The following is a 24,974-nucleotide window of genomic DNA, read 5'->3' on the forward strand; positions in this document are numbered from 1 at the left end:
CCTTTTTTTTTTCCTCTTTTTTTGGCAAAGTGCAACCACACCTGGTTACCACAGTTTTGACATGGCCAAAGGTGCAAGTGTGACGAGAAACCTTGAGTTCAGTTCAGGGTTCCCCTGCAGTTCTCAGAGCCACATAGACATGGGATTTTTACATCCTCAATTGGAAACTTGTAGTCATAGGTAATTTCCTCATTCACATTGATGTGCTGTTTGGAGTAGATGACGATCTTCTTTTGAGACTCCACCGTGATCACTTTAGCATAACAATTTGGCTGCAAGGGTGACAGAACAGGCAATGATTTAGGCTCCCGATGGCCATGGCTTCCCAGCCTCCACACAATTATTCCAAGCTAAAAAAGAGCAGGACAGTCCTTTCCCTAGACAGCCTCAGCCACGCTTCCAGAGCCTGTACCCAGAGGAAGCTGAGAGAAGGCGGCATGAAGCCAGAAAACAGAGCAGCTCTCCTTGTGCTCCTCCAAAATATCAAACATTCTGGTCATTTGTGGTGCAAAAGAGCTTGGATGATGCTCCACCAAGTCTGTCAGAGGCTAAGAGCACCTCAACTAATACTTAATAATTTGGTCAGGCAGCCAAGTTTTTGAGTGCAGACTGCAGCACAGAGCAGAGGGGAAAGCAGCCTCTCTACCTGTCGGGGCAGAGAATACTTCTCCCATGTGGACACTAGAAGGAGACTGTTCCCACAGAATAACAATGCTAAAATTTGGTTTGTTTTAAGGAAATATTTGCTAGATATGTTTGAACAGTGTCCATCAGGGTCCCCCAACAGAGTCAGGAGGATTCTGAGCGCACTCTGTCTCGCTGCGTGTTTCATTTCTCAGGTCTCTCAAATCTCTTTACGCTAGTTCAGACTCTGCTTTGATCTGCTGCAGCTCATTAACATTTAATCATTAACGCTGTGACCCCTTGCTACTTCTGAACATGGCCCCAAATCAAAGTTAGCAAGGACTCAGTGGGTTTATCAGTATGTCAGAGTACAATCATATGCAAAAACATGATACTTACATTGCAGCTGTGATTAATAAACCTGGCGAAGTTTCCGCATTTCGTGGCATCGATGATGGTGTCATGATCGACTCTGAACATGTAACTGCTTCCGATGCCTTCATCCTCGTATCGCTTTTCACGCATGTCAGCAATGACCTACAGAAAACCCCATGTGAGGCGTCAGGACACGCCGCAGAAGTGATCTGTGAGCAGAGTTCTATACAACGCTCACCTGAGCTGTGCTTGTGCCGCTCAACAGATATATGATCCCAAACACCCCAAGAGAACACAGACCTAACTAAAAACACAAAAGTTCAGGATGGGCTTCTTGAGAGCTTACCTCCTAAGGATTTGACTGCTTAGTTTCTATGCGGTGTTGAAAATCCCACCCTTGTACCTCCAAACCACGTGCCAACCTCTGCCTAGCTCATGTAGCTAACAGCAGGGACTCCAACCCCAGCTGTCATACTCGAGCACTTCTTTCAGGGCCGTTTTTTTGCTCAAATTTCACCCACAGTCCAGCTTACCTGCCTGATGTTCTGACCCACGTATTCAATCACCATCTCATCAGCTGCAATGGGCTCCATGGCAAAAAGGCCCCAGTCATGAATGTGGCTCTTGCAGAATTTTAGTTTCTTCTTCCGGAACTGCATGAAGAAAACACCCCAAAACCCCAACCCTGAATTAGCCGTAGCACAGAAAGGGAAAGGCCATCCCTGGGGCCAGCATCCGCAGCATGCTCCGAGCCACAAGCAGTGCTGGGGTACTTCAACCCGATTTAGTTTCCTTCTGTCTTGCGGTGACAGGAAGGCAGGACAGAGGTCATGGCAGGTCCCACAGAGTTGCAGTACTTGAGTTTTTACCACTGACCACACACTGGGGAGAACAGACCCTTTGAGGCCATCGGTCTTTGTTCTGCATAACCCTGATGGTTCTGACTAGGGCTCAAGCTCTGTAATCATCCGATACTTATTTACAGCTGTTTATCAATCAGCTCACGTCTCTGCTTCTCACAAGCGAGCACACTGGACTAAGTGTCATCTTTTCCTGTGGCCGCTCTGTTCCTATTTCTTTAGGTAAATTATTTGTATTACGCATTGTGTTAACTTGTACTGTTGTATCTTGTAACTTGTATCAAGTTGCATTGCATGCAGTACGGGAGAGCCAGGTGCCATTCAATCTTCTGTCACACACAACAGTGCCCAGCGCTGAGATGGCCATCACCGAGGTGGGACCAAACTGGCAGGAGGTCCCCTGCCCTGCCCTCAGCCTGCTCCCAACCAGCCCCTGTGCAAAGCAACAATCCGCAGGGTGACCCACCTTGAGCTGGTTGAACTTGAGCAGGTCACTGTCACAGCTACCGGTGAAGGAGGAGAGGAGCCTGCGTTGCTCTGACCGCCTCTCGGAGCCAGCCCGGGTGGAAGCATGAGGTTGGGCAGGGATGCTCATACCCTGAGAGGACAAATGGGTGACCAAAGCTGACGCAACGGACCCAACACCCTGCAGCCTCCCCGTGAGCAATCCCTTGTGCTACAACACATCAACACAACATGCAGAAAGCATGGCCTCCTAAAACATCCCACATCAAACACTAACACCTCCCTAGCAGCTCCCAGATGATCAGCTCAACACAGGCGTAGCAACAGCTTCACCTCTCTCCTTGCCAAAAGGCAGGAAGCATCCACTGTGCGCGACACCGTATAAAACCAAATCCCGTTCACACCCCAGCAGTCAGTGGAGGACATGTCCTCACCTGTGTGTCAGCTGGAGGGTCCTCCGCAAAAGCTCGGCTATTGTTGAGGTATTTAAGTTTGTCCTTCTTATCAATTTTGTAATAGCCTTCACTTCGTGCACAGCCCGTCACGTGCTCCCGCATCCCATCATCCCGCTTCTTTTTCTTGGGGGTAGAAAAGCTAGTAGGTGGAAAGAAGTTAAGGAGAAACACAGCCACGGGTGGTTATCAGACAAAACTTGCTACAGCTACATGGAGCTAACACCAGGAGCTTGGAAAATTAGGAATTTTCTTGGGGGGGGGGGGGTGTTGCAAAAAATAAGAATACTATTGAAAAATAATAATTTAAAAACCCCCACTGAAGCCCACACGCCTACAGGAAAACCACACGTGGTCCTTCCTTCTTAGCTGCGTGCTTTGGGAAAGTAAAGAGACAATGAAAATTTAAACATAGAAAGGTTAAGCTGTCAAGAGAAACCTGTTTGAGAAAGGATTTCCCCATGGCACCCACTACGTACACAGACAGCAGCTGCCCAGCCATCTGGATGTACCATTTTCTCTGTTTTGAGTGACATGCTTTTGTGCTACCTCCAGAAACTCCCTGCAGCCACCCCAAGCCCTGAAGACACCGCACTGATCTCACAGCAGCAGTTGTCCCCATCAGCTAGGGTTAGAAGCAGCACAGATGGGCAAGAGACACTCCTCAGCCCAAAGGGGCTTGAAGAGAGACTCTGCTCTCACCGGCCTCGGTAAATCAGCTCCTTCAGCCCCTGATGAGAAGGGTAAGACCCTGTGCAGATGTTTCAAACCCCACTGTCCTGATCAGTCAAGAAAACCTGCAGCTGGCCTGGCAAGGACTCACTGCACTGAGCAGGCAGAAGGCACCTTCAGGTCTTTGGCTTCTGGAAGGACAGTGGAGTTGTACTACTGGCAGCTCACCCCAAAAACACAGCCATGAAGCCTACGACGATTTGAGATCTACCCAAAAATGCTCCCTGTGAGTCATAACGTACCCTTAACACCAAAAAATCGGAGCAGAGAGACCATAAGAAGCAAGAAGTGATGGCCCCGAAATCAGAGTGCTGAGGTGTGAGCTTGCTGCAAAGCAGGTGAACCTTGCAGGTACTTTCACACAGCGCAGTGTAGCACAGGATGAACCGGCAAATGGCTGCAGATGATTTTTAAATGGTTTAAAAAGTGACTGTAAATCTGCTGTTACAATAATTCTTATCAACAGGGAAAGAGATTTCAAATATCTCCACTGTGTAAGCTGCCAAACCAAACACATTTAAGCCCGTGGTCACAGGCACGCCCTACCCTTAGCCGTCCCATTCTGCTTTTTGCTGGCTGTGGTCCCCCACCACTGCGGGGCCAATTACTCCCACCTTGAAATTGGTTTGGTTTTGGAATTGCTTCCCCAAGTGGGGCAGATACAGACGGAGAATTACTGGGGATGATGCATTTCATCATCCTTTTAGAGTATTTCCTTTAAACAATTAAATAAATTTCTTTCAAGACTATTGCACTGGTATGAAAAGGCAGAAAATTATAATTTAATCTTGCACATTGCCCTTTGAGATGCAGAGAAAGAAAGGATAAAAACGCACAGCTCAGCACTGAGCTCCACTTGCTTTTTGTTAGTATCACATCACCGGCTATTTTAAGTGGTTTGGGCTTTTTTGCCTTTGCTTTCTTGTCTTGCAGGGAGTAAGGGATGAGATATTTTAACTCCACACAATCTCTAGCAACACACAAGCTGGTGCATTTGTTTTCTTTAAATCCATTTATATCCTTCCTAAAAACATGACCAGAGAGTTCTTAGGTTATGAGAACAGCCCTTTAGGCTCTGTTCTGGAGATCACTACTTGTGGCTGTAAACATGTAGAGCCTTGTTTCCGAGACAGCTTGTGTGTCCCAAAAACGCTCCCAAAGATTCAAAACTACAGCCTATGCTGCTGATTACCAGGCCATGGGCAGGGAGGGAGGGAGGGGATGGGGCCAGACTCTGCCCCACCAGCCCCAGCCATGGGGCCTCGCTGCAGCACTGGCAGTACGTTCCCCCACCCAGCCTGGGGCCATGTCTGTCCCTGATGTGCCGCTTAGAAACGATTGCTTTTATTAGTATTTCAAACTCAAAGCAAGCTAAAGCTGCTAGCACCACTAACTCATCATTTTGGGCACAGATGGTGAGATTATTTTTACAGCAAGTTTTAGTCCCAAGTTAAAGCCCTGTATGTGCAGACTAGAAATTCTACAGGCAAGCTGAAAAAAAAGTCTGGTTTAAATGCAGGCAGAAGCTTCTCAAACTAGCAAGGAAATCTCCCCAGAAGAAGTGCACACACATTTTTCCCTGCAGTCCTAGATTGAAAATGCAGCAAAACCAGCCACTTCTGCAGTATTTTTGTATTGCAGCTTCAGGGAATAAAACAAAAATTCCCTGCTGACATAAGCAATTGCTAGTCTAGTAAGCAAATGCTTCTTCCACCAACCAACTTACTCTTTTGCATTGTAGGTCCTACACAATGACCACCTAGTGCACCTTACGTGTGTTGTGTAACACAGGGCGCCAGTGAGAAAGGATATAAGGATGGAATACCCACAGGGTGTCATTGAGCCAGTCCATACCATTGTCCTGCTGTAACAAGCGGTCATATGTGATATACATGAATTTGATATCTTCCTCATCTATGCCCCCATTCCAAATATCGTACAAAATGGTCATCTCCTCAAACTCGGAGCGTGGCCTGAACTGAGGCCGGGGTGGGGAATATTCAGGGGAAGGAATCACTGGGAGGTCCTCAGGTGTCTTCTTCTGCCTTCGCCACTGTCTTTTAGGTTTCACGTGAGCTTCTTCTTCCTTGAAGTCTTCATTCCACTGGTTCTCCAGTTCCTTAAATGGCAGTTTCTCTGCAACTGTCTCAGCTGCTATTTTCTCATGGAAACCGTCATTCCTGAAGTCCAGGGTGACGGCTTCAGGGTCTTTCAGTCCATAGAAAGCATCAGGATGTCCACTCAACAGCTCTTTGCCCACAGCACTTTCCACCAAGGCCACTGGCACAGGAGGAGGTTCTATGGTTTTGCCCGAGTACACATCCAATGAGAGGACAGAAGGCGGTGACCGTTTCGGCCGACCTGGCCTCCTTTTGGGAAGAACAGAAGGTGGTGGTGGGGGAGGAAGAATAGAAGCACCAGTGGGTACTTCTGGCGAGAGCAAAACAGATTTTACTTCTGCCTTGCACTCCTCAATAGGCATTCTTCCATCTCCATGCATGCATGGCAGGGCTGCTATAGGTATTGGCTCATCAGGTGGCAAACCCATGTCCGTGTGGAAATCTGCTTGTGGGGGGCTGGCAAAGGGGATAGGGGAAGGAACACTGTTCATGCTGATCATAAGGGAAGCACCAAGAGGCTCTTTAAAGGGTTTCTCATCTAGCTCATCCTCTGACTGTTTCTTGCCAGACAGAAGGCAAGGAACGGTAGCACCAGCCTCTGGGAAAGTAGGCGTGAAATTGAAATCTCTCCCAGGAGTCCGAGGAATGCCACTGTTAATGCCAGGAGATTGGGATGGGTAGGAAAAGGGGCTCCCTGGGACTTGAGGAGAACTGAGGGTCAAGCTGCTTCCCGTAAGGGGAGCATCGCTTCCTGGCGTGGCTGGAACAGTGTCTGTGCTCTGTGACTTCGCAAGGGGGTGTGAAGACTTGGCCAAAATGTCCCGCCCAGGAGTCCTAGGAATCTCTTCTTCCATGGACGTTTTGGTCACCATTAATTGTTCAGGGAACTTTTCTGGAGGGACTAAAGATTCTTCTTTACCAGGAGTCGATGGCAAGGGAAGCATCGAGGATGGCACCTTGTGGGCTGGAAGCAAAAGAGTGTCAGTCTCTGAATGGATCATCACCTCCCGTCCAGGCGTACAAGGCAGACGGTTGTCCTCCTCCGCTGCCAAGGGCAGTTTTGTTTTAACACGAGCTTCTAAGCTGCTGTCGTCAGACTTGCTAAAGAAGCTGCTTTTATTGGGCAGTGGTTCTCCAAAGGCTCCCGCTGGAGTCGAGAGACAGAGTGCCTCCTCCTCATTTTGAGATTCAGGCTTTGGACCTTCCTGTACCTCTGGCTCCAGCATGGCAGCGGGTTCGGACTCTTCTTCTGAAAGGGGGAAAAGAGAAGAGAATCAGGAGCTTTGCTTCCACTCGGTTACTCGCCACTTGCCAGTAAAGGCACGTTTAAGATGCCGCAATTACAGAACAGCTTAATTCCACTGGGAGGCTTTAAAAACTTCAATGCTTTACATTTTGGAGGCACAGAGTGTGGAGTAATTAGACGCTACCACAGACATCCCTAATGGACCATTAAAAAAACCCACTATTAATTTGAGGATTAGCTACGACACAGGCCAGCACGAAGGTTTTCTGCTTTCAAAACCCCTGACCACCTTTTGTACAGACATAAACAGAATTAACAGACTGTGGGGAGAGGACTTCGGAGGAGAGCTGTCAGAGCCCCAAGCTATCAGCGTTTCTAATGTGGGAAGGTAAACTAATTGCAAGGCCAAGAAGCACCCTCAGCTCTCCAAGGAGGGAGCAGTGAAGGGAGAAGCGTAACACTCTTGAACAACACATGAAGGAAACGGGAAGCCCTTGTAATAAATGAGGAGACACTCAGATGGTATCAATGAGGCAATTTATATGCTGCTCTCTCTGCAGCAGGCTCATTTGTCTGGAGTTTATTTACCCCCTTAGGGCCAGGGCCAAAAGGAATCAACAGTGAATCTTGTTAGGCAGCTCAAAATAACATTTTCAAGTGGGAGAGCAAAAGGAGGTGAAAATGCCTAGAGAGTTGGAAGGGAAGCGTTCCCCATTTGTGCTGAACAATCCCAAGAGTCACTGGAGAAGGGTCCGATCCCTGTAACTCCTGTACCACCGGGCTGGGCTGCACAAGAAGAATGCTGCAGTTTGAGCTTGTTCCCACAGTTTACCTGTAAAGCTCATTCCACATGCCAAGGTGCCCAAATGCTGGTCTCCCCAGAGCTATGTCCTTTCTGGACACCAACCTGTTCTAGAAAGGATCTGTGCAAAACAGGTGGTTCTTTGCCCTGCCCAGTTTAACCCTTTGCCTCTTTACAGCTTTCAGATTTTATGGCAGCCAAGGAGTGATAGCCTGTGCAGGGACTGGATTTCCAGCTCTCCAAGTGGCAAAATACTGCCCAGTCCTCAGACACCAGTCCTGTCCAAGGCTCACACCGCAGGCCACCACACTAGATGTGCTCTCCCTGTTGGCTCCAGTTTTTAACTTTTTAATTCCCCCCTAGCTGCAGAATTTGTCAACCTTTATGCATCTCACTCCTGTTTTAGTAAAAGGTTTCTAATTTCCTTGGGTTAAATATAACTCTGTATTGAATGAAGAAAATTTCCTTCTTACAGAAAACTAGGGAGTACCACTCATTTGAAAGGACCAAGTAAAAAAAAAACAAAAAACAAAAAACAAATAATAATATCAGGAACCAGACATAATTCTGAGACTCCACTCATGTGCCCTATAGAGCTTCTCAGTCACATACTGCTTCGGTATTAAAACCAGAAAGAGCCAGTAATGACTCATTAAGCACAGATTCCTGTTCTGTTTTAGCAGCCATGGCTTTTCTATCTTGAGCTTCAGCCACCACACCATCCAATCAGTCACCCTCGGACAACGACAACTGTTCGGTTCCTGTAGGACACTAACTAAACTGGCCCAGGGTAAGATTCTGGATACAATAACCACAGTATTTTTAGTAGCAGATGGCTTGTGTAGAGCTCCTTACTAGGAAGGAAAGTTCAGCACAGACCTCTTTCCCTGTACAGATAACCCCTAGCCTAGAGCCAAGACTGGAGGAAGAAAGAGAGCAAGGGAAATACAAAACCATATATTGGATGCTGTGAGAACAATGTACTTGGAAATGGGGTAAAAACCACCAAACCACATGGAAGGGCATACCTGGCCTACAGATGGGAGACAGCGCAAGCTTTGTCTCCTGGTCTCTTTCCATAACCAAGTGTTTCAGTGTTTCAGCAGCAATAGACGCCTCTGGGACTTCAACATATTCACCTTCCCCTGCCTTGATTTCTTCCATGCCTTCATCTTTCACTGCCAAAGCTGGCTCTGTGAGTCCCAAGCCTGTTGCATCCATGTAGTCATCCACAGGATACAGCTCCAAAATAGTCTCCCTCTCATCATCAGGAAGCTCATTACCAGCAGGTTCATGTTCTGTCTCAGCAACCATGGCTTCTCTGTCTTGATCTTCAGCCACCTCCTCCTCTTCTTCCTCCTCCTCCTCCTCCTCCTCATCATCATCATCCTCATCTTCATCATCTGAGTCTGAACTTGACTCGAATTCAGAGGAGTCCTCGCTTTCATCGGATGATTCAACTTCAGCCTTGGAAGACGAAGGACTTGCTACATCTACAAGAAGAACAAATTACCATTAGTTCCGCTTTCTGACTTCATTAAACAATCAGGGTCTACTACAGAAGCAAATTATCATTTCCGCACTGTAACAGCGTGGAAACAGCATCAACAGCAGTGTGGGGGTTTCAAGGAGTTGCCTCCCAATTTACTTATTTTTGCAGAGACTTATAAACCATGTATTTGGATGCTTACAACAATCACCATGCAACAGGCAGTTCCATGAGCAGCAGAGCTAGCACTTGCCTGGCACCCTGCCCATGTGGGTCTCTTGGCGGACTGCCTCTTTACTGGAGCTGTACTAAGATTTTCTGCTACCTTCACGCACAGCTCTAAAATGTCGAAACTACCACCTTCCAGAGCAGGAACTGATTGATAGGACAGAAAGTTATCTGTGGCTAAATTGCCCGTTTGAAATGTGGTCCCTTCTCCTGCCAGCCACACATGTTTCATAAAACAAGCACAAGCTTAGCTGGCTTTAAGACATCTGCCCCTCTGTCAAGTTGGGCTGAGATCACTCAGAGGCTGGAGAGCTATTGCAAAGGGACCCACAGACTGCGGGACCATGGAAGCCTCGCAGGTAACAATTAAAAATACCTGTATACATTATCTTGTACAAAACCGACCTTCAGTGAAAGAAGGTGCACAAAAAAAAAAAAAAAAAATCAGCTCACAAGTGCAAAACGGAGACCACACCTGCTTCCGGTGGAACTGCTTACCCTCCTCGGAGTCCTGCTCCTCCTCCTTGTCGCTTGTGTCTATGCCTGTCTCCTCTTCCTCATCACCTTCATCCTCATCATCATCTTCTTCATCCTCATCATCGTCTTCATCCTCCTCCTCGTCCTCCTCTTCCTCCTTTGCAAGAAAGCATTGCCAAAAATGAACAGTGTCTGACTCTGAGACTTGGCCGTCACTGTAGTAACCACCAGCGACTCTCAGGGACACTGATCAGAGAACCTGAAGAGGGAATAATCTTACAGAGGTTCTCTTAGGACAGATCCTAACAGGAGTACTCATCTTCCACAGAAGGTAACCTTGGCATCTGGAATGACTGGGCCCCCTTTTAATGACAGCACTCAAAACTGCAATCACAAACCAACACACCTTGCCAGGTGCTGCTTTCACCAAGCCTCCCTCTTCTTCCTGCTCCTCTTCCTTCTCTGAGGAGGACTCTTCCTCTTTCCCTGACGTCTCATCTCCCTCTTCTCCTTCACTGTCGAGCTCCAGTGGCCTTGCTGGTCGCCGCCTCAGCCCCACTGCTTCTGCATCCTTCTTTGACAGGTCAGAGGTTGTATCGGAAGCATCCCTGTCCCTCTCCGACTCTGGTGAGCAAAAACAAGAAGGAAATTGCCATCAAATACCTTGCAAGGGAGGCAAAGAGTTGACTACATAATGGAACTTTTTCTTTGGGAAGATCAAAGTTAGGAGCAACGTGCCCATGTGGTGTGTGAGTCCCCAGGCTTACAGGGGCTTACTAATTTCACAATGCAAGTGAGGGCGAGACTGGGTGAAGGGTGTTGAAATGCCAAGGATGGCAAAATGTGGGTGGCCAAAGCTGAGAAGCTATAGGCAGAGCAGCTAGGAGACATGGCACGACTGAGGTCAGAAAGTTAAGCCGAATTTAATGCCTTTTTGTTTTACTCAAGTGCTTTACAAAACCCTGCTTCTGTACTTTGGCTTCAAAACCAGTTGTTAGTCTGAATCAACTTTATAGCACAACTAAACTGAATCCACTTTTTTATGCAAAACAAAGGGTATTCAAAGCTTTGTCTTATCTCTACTCTTCCCTGCTTCCAGGAAAAAAATGTTAAAATATTTTCAAATAGATTTTTCTGACAAATAACTTTGGTTTGGTTTTAAAATCAAAGGCAGGCAAACTGTCTCTTACATGTTTTCTCCCACAACATACCCAGCAAGCTGCAAGCATGCCCCTGGAACAGCCCATGAACTCATCTGAGCTCCCTCTACCGGGTGACCAGCTCTGCATCAGCAGAACTAAAATAGGTTACGAGTTATTCATAAAATGTAGGTCTTAAATTTCCCGCCAGTGAATTTAAGATAACTGAATCCAGAGGAGACATCTCCCAGCTCATCAGAGTTTTGTGAGAAGCAGGGTTTTGGCTCAGACCCTTGACTCTGTGTCTAACTGTAAGTGAGCACACTGCTGTGAAGTTTAAAAGAATTCAGCTTGCATGTGGTTTGCATCTGCTCTTGTGTTTCAAACAAATGTGCTTTGCAAACCTTCATCTTCATCATCGACAGAAGTAGAAGGCCGGATTCTCTTCTGATCTCCTGCTGAGGCAGCTTCAGGTGGCTCCTTTCTTTTCACCTGAACAAAAGACACAATTAGCATTTCTAAACGCTTAGGAACAGCAGAAATCAACTTCTTAAGCAAATTGCTACTGCTTTACTTTGCCATGGTGACTTACACCCAGAAACCAAGGGCCACTTCCCCAGCTCTTGATCCCTTTCTTTGCTTGCAAACAGAATTTCACTGTGAATGAAATTCTACCCCTCTTCAATTTGCATCAAAACACTCTGGGTACCAGCATGGTGCATGTCATCACCAGGTACTTTGAAGACCACAGAGAAAACTCTTGACAAATGCATGTGTCTGGGATGTAGCAGAACAGAAAGAGAGCCTGAGCCTATGACATCTTAAAGAACCTCAAAGCAAGTTTTATTCTAAATGAAGACTGCAGAGTCTCTCATCCCAAACCTTTACTTGCACCTTCTGTGCATTCAAAATCCTAATTTCAGGGAAGCCCTCTACCCCACCCCCCTTCTTAAGATACTTTTCATTTTTTATGCAAATGCTCTTTAAAATAGGTCACCCTATGCTTGCAAGTCTGATTCTGTAAACTCACAGGAGGCAGAGAACACTTTTAACCAAACTTCAGGTGAGACTCAGCTGCCAAACTGCAAGACATTCTAAGCAAAGAAATAACTGTGTAAAGCACTATGAGCATAAGCGTATGTTTTTATAATCATGCTGAAACGCTGCGTCCTTAACACAGGCAAATGTCCCATTTACCTTGCAGAGCAGGGAGATCCTTTACAGACAATTCACACAAGTAGTAGATAAAAAGCTAAGGCTGGGCAAGACGATCCTTGCTCTTACAGTGTACTGCGGGGTTACAAGTGATGCTGTCAGAAGCAACCCCGTAAGTGAACACAGCGTGGTTAACCAGCCTGCAGGGCTTTGGGGCACAAACCTAGAGAGGTCTGTCCTCTCACTGCTCCTTTAGGGAATGTTAGCATAATGAAGAAAGATCTTTGGGTTTACCTTGAAGGACGGCAACCGGATGGCCCCTCGTAACCCAATGCCCAAGCCGATTCCCTCATATCCCAGGCCTTCTCCTTTGTTCCAGTTCTCCAAAAGACAAGATGTGATTCTATCCTTTGGCTTTGGTTTTTCCTCCAGTTCTCCTCCAGCCTTCACTGGAGTGAGGGATGCCTGCAACAGAGAAAGCACACCTGAGAGGGGAAGTTTCCTGGGGAGCACACAAACATTGGAAATCGTTTAGACAGTTGAGGTTTGTGAAATATCACTGCCTTGCATCAGTTTCTCTGAAGGCAAGGGCATTTGAAGATGCACCATATAACCACACACACTTGAAAGGGAGAAGGTGCAGGAGCTCTTCTTGATAATGAGACCTTTCCATCTCTAAGAAGCCTTCTCCCCTTTGTATTTTAAGAAGTTATTTTCTCCGCACAGGGCACTAAAGCTGCTGGAGACAAACCTGCTGGGACTCCCAGAGCAGTGGCTTGGCATAGGACACCAAGTGATGTTGCATTTGGAGCCACCACGCTGTCAGGTAGCAGAGCAGACACTCTTGCTTTCTTCACTGAGTGTTTTAAAACACGATCTCAATTTTCTTCATGTGGTTTAACATAGGCTAAAGTACTTCACAAGAGAGGATAAGGGGAATGAACAGACCGATTAGACCCCATAGCTCATTTCAGGTCTCCCCAGTGCCTGGTGAGGGGACCACAGTGACCACCTTCAGAACAGCCAGAATCCAGCACAGATGCCAGAAGCAAAGTTGTAAAAAGGAGAGATGAAAGGGGAAGAAAGGGTGCAAACATGAATCCAGGACTCGAAGCCTGAGGGAGCGCATTACTCCGCCCAGGCAGGAGCTACCTAGTGCCAAGGAGCAGCTACCGTACAAGTGTCCTGAACTCTGAAGGGAAGCTCTGGAGCTGGGATACACCACCATCCTCATACACCACCACCCCTGAACTCCCAAACGCTGCAGGAGCCCGTCTGGTCTGGTCACAGCTATGTGAGAAATAGAGCTACACATATACCTCTTACAAGTAACTCAAGCATGCTTTAGGCAAGTTAGCCTAACGCTGTGTTATCTACCTTCATTTGCTAACCCACATAACTGAAGGCAACTTCAGACCCAGTTCGGAAGATCTTTCTTCTTTTTAGCGTAATGCATGCTATAGTGAGCCAAAAATCACACACCCCCCTGTGTTCACTTAGCAACCACAGCCCAAGTCCAGAAAAACTGTCAGGAGGCTCCAGTCTTGGGAAACAGGAAAATCGAAATATTTAGCTGAAACACCTAAGGGTCTACAAAACTTGGTAACTAGACACACAGCCACAACAAACCCCTTTTCAGCAGAGCTAAGGCATGAAGGAATAGCAGGAATCCAAACCTCTGCAGCCGCGGAGAGGTGGCTGAGCAAGGGAGAGCGTCACGCACGGTGGCATGCCCTGCTCTTCTTGAACAAAGGGCACCGGAGGTAATGTTCACTCGCACCAGCCAGTGGCGTAACACCATCTAAAAATCGGTTTCTCTTACAGACATTAACAGAGCTAATTTGCTGAAGCTGGCTGTAATCACCGAAGAGGAAGCGTAAACTCAGCTCTCCTGCTAATAGGGGACAAGACTAATGGGAATATCAAGCAGAGACGCCAGGCGGCGGCACTCCATGGCCAGGGATGACTGGTTATCCCTGGAGCCCTGCTCAATGCATCTTACTCGGGCTTTCAAACCTAAACCCATCGCTAAATTCAGGAACTGGGAAGAGTTTTCTCCTAGCTCAGGCAGACAAAGTCCATGATACGTGCTGCCTTCTCCAGCAACATGCTTCTTAGCAGCTTTCACCCTGTAAGTTTTCCATCCTGCCTGACCCAGGACACCAGCTTTACCCTTGAGCTTCCCCACCTTTGACCTATAGCACGATACTTCTCGGCAGTCAATCAATTGCCCAGGTCAATTCCTTTGATGGAATATAGCAGCCAAAAAACAGAGAGAAAAGAGAAACTGAGGCACAGGAGGTGACAAGTGTGTTGCCTTCTTGTGCATCGCTGAAGGTTCAGGGGCTGCCAGCAGCACTGTGCAGATAATATCTGCTGTCCTACTAAACTTGAACATTATCAGTCAGTCAGGGGAAAAAAGAAACCCATAAGGCTTCTTGCTCTTATGCTTCGGGAAGGTCAGGGAGATAGTAGGCCCGCAAAGCCCCAGACCAAAGAAGGACACACCTACCTCTAAAGGTCCCTTCCAACCCAAAGCATTCTATGATTCTATGATATGATGGAGCTCATGCGCTTCCAAGATGAGCTTTGATCTCCCCTGTGAAGTAACAGGAGGGCTGCTGCAGCTGATGGTCCAAGGATAGGAGAAATTAAAAGATATTATCTCTCCCTACAAATCTGCCCCATTTATTTCTGAAGGAAAAAAAAGATGTAAACAAGCACATATGTTGTCTTGTTTATACTTCCGAACCTCTGAAAATAATTTCGTTTCTTTCCCTCCTGTCAATCAGTAAGGAAAAATATAACGAGCTCCAACTAAAACCGTTAGGATGGAGGAAAAGGGGATGCAGGGCCTGTTTTTGGAGGGTCATTTCAGCGCAAACAGTGCCTGGAGGTCTTGGTCCATTCTAGAAAAATCAGTGGAATGGCAAAGTACGTGCGGAACTGACCTCCAGCTGCCACCATGGAGCCCAGACAGCTCATCCTCATGTGTGCATAAAGACACTAGCAATAGGAAGGCACAGTTTAAGGTGAATACTCATATTTTGTTTTCCTTTGGCAAAAGCAGGCAGCTTATGACCGAGAAGGAATCCTGTCCTGCACCAATGTCAGGGGGTGCTCAGTCCTAGTAGAATGCGGGGGCTCTGAAATCTGTGTGATTTTTCTGCATGCAACAGTAACACATGGCCTGGCAGAGGCTTCTCCAGGCAGGGCCCTGAAGCAGCAATGATTCTGGCATTTCTGTTCCGGGACAGAAAGCACAAGTGTTTTTCCATGCAGCAATTTCGTACTTTCAATTAGACTGCTCACATCCAACGTAACCTGTGGCAAGGACTGTGGCAAGCTGCTGCGGTACAGTCAGCTTCCCTTCCCAAAGTGGGTTGCAAATTCCAGATAAGGGAGCAACATGCTAAATCCAACTATAGTTCAGGATATAAAAGAGCCCAAGTAGCCACTGAAGACCTGCCTCGACTTGCTTCTGCTTCTTCACTGCGGATGTCTGGTTTAAAACAATTTCTTGGGTACTTCAGTTGCTGCTTTTGCCAGTGCTTGCTGGATCTGTTCCCCTCGCTGCCCTGGAAACTCGGGGGCCTTCTCCAAAATTGTCAGCACCCGCTCGCTGGTAGGAGGCAGAAGCTCTGAGCATTAGTCAGGAGGAGAGGGACTGGGTTTCTCGTTGCACGTCACGCCAGCCAGCTCTAAGCCAGAGCAAATTACACTGTCATAAAACAGCTGTTAAGCAGCAGCATTACCAACCTCTCTGGAAAGCCAAGGAGCTCTCCCAGGCACTAGAGTTAACATGCAACTGGCTTACAAAAGCAGGTGGTGAGGATACTACTCTGAAAACTGGCATCCAAACAGAAGAGGTAGCTGCAGGTTGTGGTGGTGGGGTTTTTTTGTTTGGTTGGCTGGTTTTGGTTTTTGGGGGTTTTTTGGTTTGGTTTTGGGGGTTTTTTGGGTTTGGTTTTGTTTTTTTTTTTACAATAACTCACTGAAACAGTAATTTTGAGGCTTGCATGAACCTTTCTACAGTGTCAGCTTTTCTTTGGTAAAGACAAATTCACCACATATTAGATCACAGAGCTGCTTGTTGGCTGAGATACACTTTAAATTGGCTGAGAAAGGATCCAACGATTCATGCAAAGCTGTTTTCTTAACTAATCCCTGGAACTCCTCATGTATTTGGCCAATGTTCAGCTTTTGAGTTAACTGCTGTCGTGCACATGCACGGGGAGGTGGGAGGAGCACAGAGAACTGGAAATACCCACAGATCTCATCACACAAAGTGGGGAACACAAAATAGCAGCTTGGTGGTTTCAAACACTCCTGTTGCATTTGACTTTGGTTTTTTGGAGCTAAAGTTAGCCTCCTCTTAGACGCGAGAAGCCCTTGCACGTTTGCCTCCTGATCTCAGGGTCATTTCCTCCTGCAAATCCCTTCCTGGAGGCAGCAGTGCCACAGACTACCCAAAAAAAAAAAAAAAAAAAAAGGAAAAAAAATCAGCTAAACTTTTTAAATTTCAGGCCCTGGAACTACTGCATTGAGGGGGAAAAGGGAAAGGAGATTCGGGGTGGAAGTGAATAACCCTGGGCTTTTGGGGCATTCTTGAAGGCCTTCCCAAAAGGAGCACAGTGGAGAGGACTCTCCCATGTGTACGTGCTCTGTCTGCAGGAGCAGCTAGCCTTGTCCTATGACTACTGCTCTGTGGACTTCAGCTTTAACAGGAGCAGGCAAGCCCCACCTGGCAGGAAAAGTCTGCAAACACGCACCACGGGGCCGCGGTGACACTCGGGAGGTCACCTAGTCCATGAGCCTGCCCTGGGGCAGCAGCAGCTGCAGCGATGCCCTTCCTCAGAGACCCTGTGTAAGGACTCCCAAGGAGTGACAGGACAAGAGGAACTGGGCTCAAGCTGCGCCAGGGGAGGTTTAGATTGGATATTAGGAAAAATTTCTTCACGGAAAGGGTAGTTAAGCATTGGAACAGGCTGCCCAGAGAGGTGCTGGAGTCACCATCCCTGGAAGTGTTCAAAAAACAGGTAGATGTGGCACTTTGGGACATGGTTTAGTGGGCATGGTGGTGTTGGGTTGATGGTTGGACTGATGACCTTAGAGGTCCTTTCCAACCTTAATGATTCCTAGTTTTTACTTTCATTGAAAATAATCCAGCCAGGAAACACAAAGTTGCTACTCTCCCCTTAATTGGTTTAGTGGCAGAGTGGGTAATGTTAGTCCAATGGTTGGACTGGATGATCTTAAAGGTCTTTTCCAACCTAAATGATTCTATGACATTACAGCCCTCCGAAACACAATCAGAAAAACAGCTCATTTGCAGATCCCTCCTGGATCACGCCCCAGCGGGGCCGGTGCATCCTGCCGAGACGAGCGGAGCAGCCATGCAGGCTGGCTTGGGCAACACTCTCCGAGACCCTCGCAAGGCACGAGCCGCGCTTAGTCCCTCGCACAGGAAGGGCTGCCCTGAGGTGGCCCCAAAGCTGGGGGTGATGGGGAGGAGGAGATCCACCCCAAAGCAGAGGGATGACACTGAGAACTAAACGCTTCTTCCTCAGGCGCACATTCAAATCAGTGGGACAGGGTGAGACAGAGCAGCAGTTCACTCCTAGGTGAGCACTTACAGCTCCACACGTGTTCAGAGGTAACTCTGCACAGGGTACCTCCATCAATGACTAGGAAGGACTAAAATTCCCAGCCTGTGTTTGTTCTGATGGCAAAACAGCATGAAATGCCTGCATATATGGAGTGACACCATGGAAAAAAGCCAGGTTTAATACCCAGGTGATAACTTGTCCCGAGGCAGGTGCCTGTAGTGATGGAACACCTTCCAGATATTTGCAGGCTGAGGTCTGCTGCTCCCAGCACACACTCCTGCCGCCTGTCTCGGCATGAAGACCAGCCCTGTGGGGAGGCATGGAGGCAGGTGGCGGACAGGGACATACATGCCTCCCATTTAATTTCAGCAGCCTCAAGCAACATGGTTTCTCACAGTAAAGCTATTCCATGGCTTTATTTTTTGCTTCTGTTTCAGTTACCATAAAATTTTAGGGTTGTGGGTTTGGTTTTTTTGGTTTTTTTTAAAGTCAGCTCCAGATCCTTGCTTACTCATGCCCCAGCCACCAGCGCTATGAACAGTTCTCCCCAGGATCCAGCACAGAGTGTATGAAAGCCTACCTTTGCCAGACGTTCCTTCTTGTCCCACCAGTCATCAAATGCCCGAAACGCTACCACTTCAACCATCTTCCGATTCAGGTCCCTTTTCATGATAGCCTTTAGTTCCTTCACTATGACCAGGAGGACTCCATCCACAGTGGCTTTGTGGGGATCTTCCTTCTTCGGCTCATAACCCGGCGGTGGAACCGAAGGGTCAAACTTGGGCAGTGGTGGCCACTGCTGTCCACGACCAAGAGCTGCTCCCATCGAGAAAGGGCGGTAGGGCGGAAGATTCACAAACTGCATCCGGCCCGTCATGAAAGGCGGATACTGGTAGGTGTTTTGTGCCTGCATCATGCGGCTCAGCATCTGAGTTTGCATCTGGAAGGACATTGGCATGCCACCCCACTGGTTGCCCAAGACACTTATCATATCCACTTGCATGACAGGGAACATGCCAGGATGGAACGGAGGAAGCGGAGGCAAGATATGAGGCGGTGGGACCCCAGGGGGGGCAGGGAGCGGAGGCGGGGGGACGGTGACAGCGGGGTGAGTGGGTGGAGGTGGTGGAGGTAGCGGCGGAGGCATCGGGAAGCCTGGCTGTGGAGGTGGCGGAGGAGGAAGAGGAGGGAATCCCGGTGGTGGCAAGGGGGGAATCGAAGGGGCCATCACGGCTGTGTTGCTGACGGAGGAGTTCACCACAATGGTTTTGGCACATTCTGCACTGGTGATGGGCGCAGGGTTGGTCTCGTCGTCAGAGATTTCCATGTCCTCCCCTGAAGAATGCTGACCCTGCAACAAAAGAGAGAGAAAAGGTGAGGAGCACATTCCTTTTACATTAAATACCACAGCGCTGGGTGCTTCAAACAAAAGCTAAGTTTAACACGCGTTTTAATTGGGAATGGAGAAAAGCGAGCGATGCTCTGAAGAGACAGGGCCCATTGAGCAGCTGGTGGCTATTGAAGCTTTTCTCTTCCATGTCAGACCTCAGGAAGCAGAGAGGTAAAAGCTTTCTAAAAGAGCATCAATACCAACTGAACAAAAACCTCAGCTTCTATGGAACAGAAGGAATTGCTCCCATGCTTGGTGAAATACACACAATCCAAATGTCTTTCACTGCAAGATACATCATCTCTTATTTGCATCTAATACTGACAGGTGCGTTACACAGTGACTTTTTATTCCTTAGTTTTCACCATGCACAAAGAATTACCCTGGTTTTTAATTATAATCTCTGGCTCATTTACTGTAAACTCTTAACCTCTAATTGTGGGAAGACTACTTCGACATGGTTGCTGCTACTAAAAGTTGTCTTGACTAGATCACAGCAATTCGGATGGGGAAAAAAAAAAACCAAATCTGCTTAAATTGCCTTTAAACATCAGAGTCATAAATGCTGGGATTCAAAGACATAGCGTATATCACGTTCTTGGGCAAAATGAATACTTTACTAACCACAAGAAATACATAATTATATAAAATGCTAAAATGTCCCACCTCCACTGTCAAAGGGATGGAAACTTGATTAAAACAGAGGGTGCCTGCTTTCTCTGAAGTCTCGAAGCTGCCTGATTAGGTCTCGTATAACAGAAAAGCCTCACAAGCTAGCTCCATCCTCAACAGCAAATGGTCACGCCTGCACGCTATGTCCTACATGCACTTGAGTCCTGAAGGTGTCTCCAGCACAAAGAAACCACATGTATGACTGTCACATCCCTCAGGTACTGTTAAAACAAATACTGATAAGAAAATGCAGCAACCAAATATTGCTGGAAGACATAGCCAACACACTGACAGTTCATCTAGGAAACACAAACGGGGCTGACTTTTTACTAGTGGGATGTCAGCAAAGCCAGGACATGGTCCCAAGAACTTTCTCCAAAACTATTTCTCCCATTCTTCCTTTTTTCCCAGCTAAGATCATCAAAACCCACATTCTTGTGACAGCAAACCCCTCAGCTATTTTCAGGACTGAAAAGCAGAAGCACTCATCACAACCTTCTCTCCCAGGCTCTCTACAAGTATGACTGGCCTGCCTCCTTCGTACGACTTACCAAGCACTTCCTTCCTCACAACAGCTTCACACAAAAAAGCCAGACAAAGAGTTTGCATGTTGCCACCAGCTGATCTAAATAAAGAGCATCCGCATGTTCACCAGTGCAGACCAGAGCACAGCAGCCATGCCCCACCTCCGCCGGAGCTCTCCTGCCTGCCCAAGATGCTGTGGGCTGTAGCCCAGCTGAGGCAGGAAGAGATCACGATCAAGTGGTCTTTAAGTGCCTCTCTGTATCTCAATCCTGGCAAGAGTTTTGGAACCTGCTGGCTGTTTTCAGCCAAATTTGACTGAAGATCCCGAAGATGTTTATTTCTTCCACGTTTCGTGCCAGCAGGTGCCTCTTCTGTCTGCTCTCCTACTAGTCTCCCCAATCTGAAAGAAAAGAGCAATAAAGCTCAGCCCTTATCAGACACTGGAGAACCTACACTGGGGATTGCTGCTGGGAAGCAGGTTTTGTTGGCATTTCTCATCCTGAAGCTGCTGTGATTTGATTTTTAACCTGTGAATTTTGCACAGGGGTAAGGCAACAAAAGCAAGAGCAGCTGAGTTGACAATTCTGCTATGAACTGTAGCTGTATGAAGCTGAGGAACCACAACTATCCAAATCAAACCAAACGCTTCATGTTTTATCAAAGGTCATCTCTGCTACAGCAGCTACCACCAGAGAGCAGGCTGAGCACAACGCTTGCAACAGCAGCTTTGCAAATCCTCCTGTCCTGGCACCTCCCCTCGCCCTGGCTTCCCCGCATTCCTCTGCTGCAGCATGAACCCACCGGCTGACACACCGCATTGGTCACCCCCCAAAAAAGCCACTCACAGTTTGAAAACACCCAACCTCTCAGCTCAACAAGGAGACCACCATTTACCCCTGCAGAAGGGCTGAAAGCACGAGCCTGGCAAACCCTGCAGCAAGTGCTATGGACCCCTGCTAAGAGTAACGGAGAGGGGACTCTCCCATAGTTGCTGAGCTGCTTTAGCGCATCTGTACGTGCAGAGAGGTACTCCGCGGGCTGTTCTGTAAACCCTAAAATGAACAGCTGAAAAAGAAGAAGCAGAAATAATAACCCATTGCACTTGAGTCTTTCCAAAGCTGAATTGTATCATACCCTCCTTGAGCTCTTCACATCTGGCGAACATTTCTAAGTGGGTCTCACACCCTGCAATCCTCCCAGCTGCTCTGCTGCAGTCACATCCCATGCTGAGGATGCTGGGGATTGAAAGGACATTCCGCCGTTTCAATTACTGCAGCTCCAGGCAAAGGAAGAGCAAAGATGACAACTGTGGCAGGTGTAAACAAGTTTCGTGCGAAACAGACCCTGTTTTTCAGTAAGTGAACACAAAAGGCACTGTTAAAAGCACTGTCTCTAATTGCAAAAGCTGGATGATGCTAAAGGTCAGCGCTGGATAGGAAGCTAGGAGTGTTCAGGCTACCAAAGATAGACAAAATCAGCTTCGTAAGCGCATTCATCTCATTCTGATGGGGTACGGAGGAAAGTCACCCCACAAAGCCCCAGTGGAGCTTTGGGCTCCAGTGCCATGGGGAGCTCCAAGCCACAAATTCTCTCTGATCCCCAGTCCCTCCTGCAGGATCCTGCACCCTCCCAGTGCCACCCAACACCATTCTGAGTCACCGCTCAAGACCGGTCTCTGCTGAGCACACAACACCTGTCCCAAAGTGCCGTCCCGAGCCAACACGTCCTCCCTTCCCGCGGCACCAGCGCAGAGCAGCCCATCTCAGCCAGTCCTGCCGCAGGAGACCCACGTGCTCCTGCCCATCTCCCAGAGCCCACTCCCATCCACACCAGCCCTTCACTCAGTCTCAGTACCAAAGAATCCTGCCTGATAAATGAGGTTGGTTTTCCCTCTCGAAGGAAATATCAGATAGAAAAAGCCGATCCTGAAAGTGCAGAGAGGTGGCAGGACTAGCCAGACTCCATGTTGTAGTGCATAGCAGCTTTCTTCATTCATATATGTATTTATTTTTACTTAAGCTGAAATGAGAACTGCTAAAGCAATAACTAGCATTTTTGGAAGACTGAAATATTTTTTTGTTTTTTTAATTCTTTCAGTGCTCAGATGGTTCTGCAGGAAGCAGTAACAGATTCCCTGCTTTCTAGTGTTGGGCTGACAACTCATCTGCACTTGCACAGTGAACACAGTTTGTGCTCCAGTTTTACCCCAAGCAAGATGGAAAGGGAAAGAGAAAGAGATTAAGCGGCAGGGAGAAACAGATCAAAAAGGCAGGGGTGGGAGGGGGGGAAGAATACACAAGGTTAGGAAAGAGGTCAAAACAAAAGAAGATCATCTACAAGGAAGTTTAAAGAAAGTTAAGAGGAATGAATATTTAAAGCGGATGAGTAGTTACAGGAAAGTTGTATCTAAGGGAAAAACATGGGCACCAACTGAATGCGAGAGATCAAGGTACAGAAGGAAAATCCAAGGGGAGACATAGAAAGATCTTTTGTTACATGAATTCCTTTTCATTCACCTGTCTGATCCTGGATTTACTATGGTTGCTACCAAATACCTCTCAGAGTAGAGCTGAGAAGTAGTCACACTGTCCTCCCAAAGAAACTGCCTTCTACCTGGCCTCCCTCTTTGCTCTCCCAAGGGGAAAAAAGTGAGCTGATAACGTGGCATACATACTGCTATGAGGATGTCACAGCCATCACTGTCAAAAAACTGTGTCAATCAGTCCTGGAGTTCACCTGCACATTTCTGAGGGCATCTGGTACCATGCCTCCAGAAAACCTCCCTTCAGCCCACTGAGAGAAAAGCCATTTCCAACCAAATTAATCTGTGCTGCCATCTTTACTTTACATTAATTAAATTAAGAGTTAGCAAAACAGGTATTTAATCATTCGCATGACACATTTTTCCAAAGGTGTTTTCATGATGCAAATTTGCTGGGAGAGATTCATGTCAGCATAACCGGTTAATAAATGGCCTCGTTCATTGTTCACCCAAAATGCTAACTGCCACCTTTACTATTGGCACTGTGCGTTTTAGCACAGGCAGAGCCTCTTGAGTTAAGTGAAGGGAACATCCTGAGATCTCACTCCTGGATCAGCCTGAATAGTGACAGGGTAGAGAGCCACTGAATGCAGGGTTATCGGTCTCATCTGAGAGCAATACCCAGCATTTAGCAAGCAAATGTTCATACCTGCGGAAAAAAGAAACTACATCCTAATATTTGCATGCAGAACTGGCAGTTTCCAGATGTGAAGAAGCTGTTCTCTCCCTGACCCAGAGGAGCACTGACCCTGCAGCAGCGGTCGGGACCTTCATCACACGTGCCATTTGGTACCTCTCCTATGGGCAGAGGAACTTCACATGCTTTCATTTCCTTTTAAAAAGACCATCTGATAAAGAATTTAGTCAGAATTTCAGAATGCATTTTGAATACTGTCAGCTCAGAGTTAATTTCACTTAAATATTCTCCTGGGTACCAAGTTACTTGTATTTGAGATAGGGAACCTATATCACTGAATGTAGCAACTACTCTGACATAGCCTGGCTGATCTCTGGTGCATCAAAATAATGAAATAGAGGATCAATGGCATTCAGCACAACGCAAGGTCATTAGCTTTAATGAAGTGAAGCATCCCGTGCTTGCAAGAAACAGCAAACCTTTAAGCCTGCTGCAACTTGCTCTCACAGAAACCAAACAGAACAAAAAAATTCACTCCTTAAGCCCCAAAACTTGGAAAGCTCCCTATTTAAATACTGACAATCTTTGCCATTTAAAGTGTTAAGAAGCAGCTTTTCAATAAAGCTAGAACTGAAGTCGGAAGTGGCTCTTGGACAAAAAGTTTTCATAACCTGGTCAAACAGTCATCACCTGGTTTTTGATTAAGTCCATCCAAGGATCTAAAAAATTCGCCTTTATTCATCCTTACAAAAAAGCCGGGAAAGAAAAACCCCCAGAGGTGATGGGGAGAGGTCACACAGCAAGTCGCTGACGGAGTCAAGAATCGACTCCGGGTGCCTCCAGCAGCCTATTCCCCGGCTCCAGCCGCCTCCCCGTGCTGAGCTCACGCCGTGCTCCTCGCTGCCCACGCTCTGCGCTTGACAAGGGAAACGGCCCTAGTGCGATACGCTGCGATCCCAGGGTGAAAACAGCCCCGGTTCTCCAACACACAATTCTTTCTTCCCAGACTCCTTCAGCAGAGCACATTAAAGAGAATGAGATGTTTCAAACCTGCCACGTTTCTTACAACATTGTCCAGAACAAAAGGGAAGCCTGAGGATGCAAACCAGCCACCTGTAACTCTTCCTCAAAGACACAATTTCAATGAAAAATTCCTTTAAAAAAATACAAGCCCATTCAAGTTTGGCCCAGAGAATCCCACCATTCACTTTGCTAATAGAGTGAAATACTTCTTGCTGTCCAAAATCTACATACCGGAGCACAGCAAGGGCTTCAGAGAGTATCGCTTTGTTAATTTTAGATCTTCTTTGAGCTAAAGAAGAGCTTGCAGGTTCCACACATTCTTGGCAAAACACATAAAGAGGAGCCATGCCTCCAAACTGCCCTCTTTGCTTACTAGGAGTGCAACACTCGGGCACGACGACATGGCAGAGGG

General features: G+C 47.3%; 1 protein-coding gene across 1 annotated transcript in view; it reads right to left on the reverse strand.

Moving 5' to 3' along the window:
- SETD1B (SET domain containing 1B, histone lysine methyltransferase) overlaps window positions 1-24,974 on the reverse strand; it is a 51,161-nt gene continuing 26,187 nt past the window's right edge. Inside the window, exons 7-18 of the mRNA XM_075719163.1 lie at window positions 18,354-19,124; window positions 12,459-12,629; window positions 11,414-11,501; window positions 10,277-10,494; window positions 9,892-10,027; window positions 8,705-9,169; window positions 5,321-6,877; window positions 2,759-2,925; window positions 2,326-2,457; window positions 1,533-1,652; window positions 1,024-1,161; window positions 1-272 (exon numbers count right to left, since the gene is read on the reverse strand). Coding sequence (XP_075575278.1) covers window positions 99-272; window positions 1,024-1,161; window positions 1,533-1,652; window positions 2,326-2,457; window positions 2,759-2,925; window positions 5,321-6,877; window positions 8,705-9,169; window positions 9,892-10,027; window positions 10,277-10,494; window positions 11,414-11,501; window positions 12,459-12,629; window positions 18,354-19,124 — 4,137 coding nt within the window. The 3' untranslated portion in view covers window positions 1-98. The remainder of the gene's footprint in view (window positions 273-1,023; window positions 1,162-1,532; window positions 1,653-2,325; window positions 2,458-2,758; window positions 2,926-5,320; window positions 6,878-8,704; window positions 9,170-9,891; window positions 10,028-10,276; window positions 10,495-11,413; window positions 11,502-12,458; window positions 12,630-18,353; window positions 19,125-24,974) is intronic.

The sequence above is a fragment of the Pelecanus crispus genome, chromosome 11 (genome assembly GCF_030463565.1).
Source record: "Pelecanus crispus isolate bPelCri1 chromosome 11, bPelCri1.pri, whole genome shotgun sequence".
Taxonomy (NCBI): Eukaryota; Metazoa; Chordata; class Aves; order Pelecaniformes; family Pelecanidae; genus Pelecanus; species Pelecanus crispus.